General features: G+C 30.6%; 1 protein-coding gene across 1 annotated transcript; it reads right to left on the bottom strand.

Moving 5' to 3' along the window:
- Positions 1-518: 518 nt before the first annotated feature.
- LOC114130792 (uncharacterized) lies at positions 519-3,868 on the bottom strand. The gene is made up of 2 exons (XM_027995852.2): positions 3,204-3,868; positions 519-979 (listed from the first exon to the last, which is right to left on the bottom strand). The coding sequence occupies exons 1-2, from the start codon at positions 3,539-3,541 to the stop codon at positions 874-876; spliced, it is 444 nt and encodes a 147-aa protein (XP_027851653.1). The 5' UTR covers positions 3,542-3,868; the 3' UTR covers positions 519-873.
- Positions 3,869-4,539: the final 671 nt, after the last annotated feature.

Below are 4,539 nucleotides of genomic sequence, written 5' to 3'. Positions count from 1 at the left end.
AAAACCAGCTGATTCTTAGGATGATATGCCTTGGCAATATGAGCCCCGCATTTCTTTTATTTTCGATATAATGTTAATATTATTATTATTTAATTTTTTTCTTTTTGTATCTCTTATTATATATAGCATGTATACTATTATAAGTTATTTCTTATTGTTTTTATTGTTTACATTAGTTTGTTTTCTTGTTAATGAACCAACTAATTGTAAAGTTGTAAGTTGGATATGTGTAACGTCTTCTTAGGTTTAAAAGTCTTACAGAATAATACTTTTGTAAATTATAATAGGACCCTAACCAATAAATAAATAATATAATATATGAAGTGTTTGGCTATATTTATAACTATTAATCCCAATAATTATTTTATTATATTACATTAATATATTTTATGTATGTATGTTCTATTTACTCACAGAATTGACACATGTATATATGTAAAGAAAAAATAGAAAAATTTCCTTTTTTATCCTTATAAAATGTATATAGGTATATATATTTAAATCAAATACACAAAAAATTTAATTTTTTTAAAGTTTTGTATTGAACAAAACTGCGTTTAATATTAAATATTAATTATGGTTTATAATAGATACTAAATGTGACAAATTTACAAATAAATTACTAAACTAAGTATACTTAATGTTTAGGTACGTAACTTTTTACAATTTATATTTTTAATGCTAAATACAAAATATATTGAAATTATTAAATATACCATGTAACGTACAACGATATTTTAGGTTTAAAAAGTATTCATGCAATTTAAATGTATTAAATCGTACATGAAATAGGTATAATTTTATTCGTCCTTGTATTGATATTAACTGTAACTATTTGAACCGATATTGTAAATAGTATTTAAAAGCTAATGTTTAATTAGTATTGTTGTTGACACTAATACTTTCTGTTTCTGCAACTTTCTGTTCGGCTTGGTTGTTTAATAATGGTGCTATAAGATTCGATAGTTTGAAACGATTCCTAAAAATAAATAAATAATAGGTTTTATTTTATTTTTTATAAATATTTGACATGTGCATATATAGATAGGTACTATTGTAAGTATTACTATGAGTATATTGTACGTACGTCTACTGTTTATAACACTGTATACGACACTATACGTATACAGAACATTTATAGTAGCTATAGTTATGTAAAGTAATGGTTAATCATTATTGAACCAAATATCATAATAAACTTTAAAAATAGCAAATAAATAAATTCTGAACTATTGAAAATTATAAATATTTAAGAATATAATATTATAGTAAATAATACGAATGAAAAACACTTTTATCGTATTTATATTATAGACTTATCTCAATAATAAAAAAAAAAAAGAATCTAATAACTTTCACCAAAGCTATGTATACAAGACACAAAAGTCATATTATAATAAAAAATAACAATATATTTTAAGATATTGTGTACTCTAGTGAAACTAGGACACATTTTTATTCTTTAATAAATTTCGAATTATACTAGCATACGTTTTTAAATTTATAAAATTGTTTTTTTTTCGTAAAAATCTCTTAGATTGAGTATAATTTTCTATTTAGAAACCATTTATAGATATCATAATTTATGTCTGTCATTTTACTTAGTTAATTTAAATTGTCTGTACAAAGAGAACTCTATTCTTTTCAATACTTAGGATTTGTGAAATAGGTGAATATAACTGTTTTAAACTGGATCGTCTCAAGTATAATATAATATATTGAAACCTGCAGTGGTATTTCGTATCTATGCGTATAACTACAACGTAATAAATAAATTTAAAATGTTTATGAAAACAATACCTATTTAGTTAGATATAATATTTTTAAATGATTTCTAAAGAACCTAATTTGATAAAATATTAATTTATAATTAATTTACAACCCGTTAGCTTGTATGATTGCTTATACTAATTCTACACTTTTACTTCTAACTCCTATATTAATCTGCTACAGGTTATTATTACTAAATATTACCTGCATCTCGGAGTATAGTACCTATATATAGTACCATGTCGTTCTTGTTTATAAAATATTGATATGTTTCGTGATGCATATGAATTACAAATTACAATAATAATATACACTAGGTTTATTATACACAAATATGTAGTAAATTTGTATTAATCAAATACATATTAAACAAGTACCGTATTTTAAAGTTCCTCTTCGTTTCAATAACTGATATACCCAATGGTTTATTCGCCACCAAACAAGAGTAAAAGAATTAGGGAATTATAAAAAGTTAAAACTCCACTTATCTTTAATTTCCCAAAAAGAAAATTTCAAGTATCAAGTTATAAAACAACGAATGAACTACATTAAAAGTATCTATACCTGCATCTTTATATATTATTACATAGCGTAAAATATTTTAGTTAATCATAGTCTATATATGTCTACCTTGCCCGTACGCCTTTTTCGTTATTTTTGTAATTCGATATGTACCAGAAGGTAGCTCTTTTATTATTATATTGTTTATAGTACCTATACTGTATCTCGTGAATCATGGCCAATTATTTAATTTCACAAAATGTGTTAAAAAAATTTAAATTATTTTTCTGAGAATATTTTTGTATACGTAGTATACTTATACATATATAAGCATTTAAAGCTTTAGACTAAGTAGCTAATAGACCACGAATTTCGCAAAGAATCTCCCAAAAAAAAAATCATAACGATGTAAAATTAGATGTACATTGTACCTAATGTACCTATTACTTGTTTGTAAAAACCTTATTTTTCAAAATTAATGTATACCCACTGTCAGTTAAACAGATATCATCTTATGTTTGATATTTAAATATTTATATACATATTATGATTTATGGTATGTTAACACTACATACTACGTACAATATACGTCATGGGGGATCCGTGACGATGAAATATTTAAATGTCAGGTGCATAATTCGTATAATACCTGCAGAGTCCCGTACACACTCACGATTATCAATTGCATTTAAGTACACAATATTTATCACCGATAAATGGTGTACACTATACACACTCGTGATTAGGTACATATTTTTACATAAAAATATAAACGGCTCGATTTATCGTATGAATTAATAATAATAATTATGGTGCCGAATGATACGCGTGCATGATATTATTTTAATTCAAATATATTTATATATTCAACGCGGATAATAAAATAAGGATAATAATAAGGTTATAATACTGTTTTTTATATTCACACTGACTTTTTAGCTGCCTGCCTGTGCCGGTTGTTGCACTTGAACCCGGTGCACTCGACTGCAGTCGGCCGATGATCCGACGCGGCGGCGGCAAACTCCGAGTTGAGCAACTGTGCACCGGCCATGGACATTATCTGGAACAGCCCGTCGGCCGGGGCCAGCACCACTTTGAGATCGCTCAGGCTGATCCGCACGTTCTCGGTGCCGTTCTGCCGCTGATCGTACGTCACCACGTCTTCGGAGGCCGATTCGGCGGGGGCCGCGGTCTGCGGGGCGGCGACCGTCAATGCCACCGCTGTGGTCAGCGCCAACAGGTAACCGCTGCAGAAAAATTGTCGGCGCATGATGGCGATGGACGGGACTGATGTGAATCGCAGAGGAGGTCCTGTGTATAGGTCCGCTGCAAATCTCGCAGGATGTCTTATATGTGCGGAACGTATACGCGATAAGTCTTGTCGATCCGTGTAAAAGCGACCGTGCTGAGATCGCGGACTATATATAGGTAACGGCGTGACGGGATTCGCTGCAGACGTTACGCCGGAGGAACTGCGCTAACTGGACCGGTGGACCGCGGTGCAAGGACGAATAGTGCTCTGTCTCCTTATAGCTGCAGGTCCGCGACCGCGTCGTATAGATCCGACGACGAAGAAAATCGAGAGGAGAAGGAGACGAGGAGGATGTGGAAGTGCGGACGCGGATCTTTCCGCGGAGATTTCGCAGAACGTGTGTTGGAGGAGCCGCAGCCTCCTACTTCGCGTAAAACCGGTCGATGCCCGGTGTACCCACTTGCGTGTATCACGCGTTTAATATATACATGTATAATAATAGTATCACCGTCGCAGTTCGGGTCATTGACGCGTAACCTCCATACGACATGACCGTTATGACGTGCATATAATAATATTATATTATTATTATGATGATGATGAAGTAGGTACTTACCCGTGTGTCCGATGTGTAGTTTAATGGGCATAACAGTTTTCGACCAAAATCGTACACTTCCTTTTTCGACTGACCCGCAAAGCTAAATATTTACTTATTTTAGAAAAAAACATTAGGTACATAGAAAAGTATTGAAAATATATAAGTTGCTTAAAAATTACATGATACATAAATAATATACACTATTTCTTACAATAATTTATTACATAATCAGTGTATCAGATAGAATCACGATAGTGCAATACTAATGATACACTAATTTATTAGTCTTGATATAATTATATAAATGCCTATAATATGGTATTTGCTGTCGCCTGTCACAATTCAAACCCTAACGATCATCGATCAAATTATAAATGACAGTATAATTATTTAATAGGTGTATATTTTTATATTAATT

This window comes from Aphis gossypii, chromosome 2 (genome assembly GCF_020184175.1).
Source record: "Aphis gossypii isolate Hap1 chromosome 2, ASM2018417v2, whole genome shotgun sequence".
Classification (NCBI taxonomy): Eukaryota; Metazoa; Arthropoda; class Insecta; order Hemiptera; family Aphididae; genus Aphis; species Aphis gossypii.
This window is presented reverse-complemented; position numbering and strand designations above follow the sequence as displayed.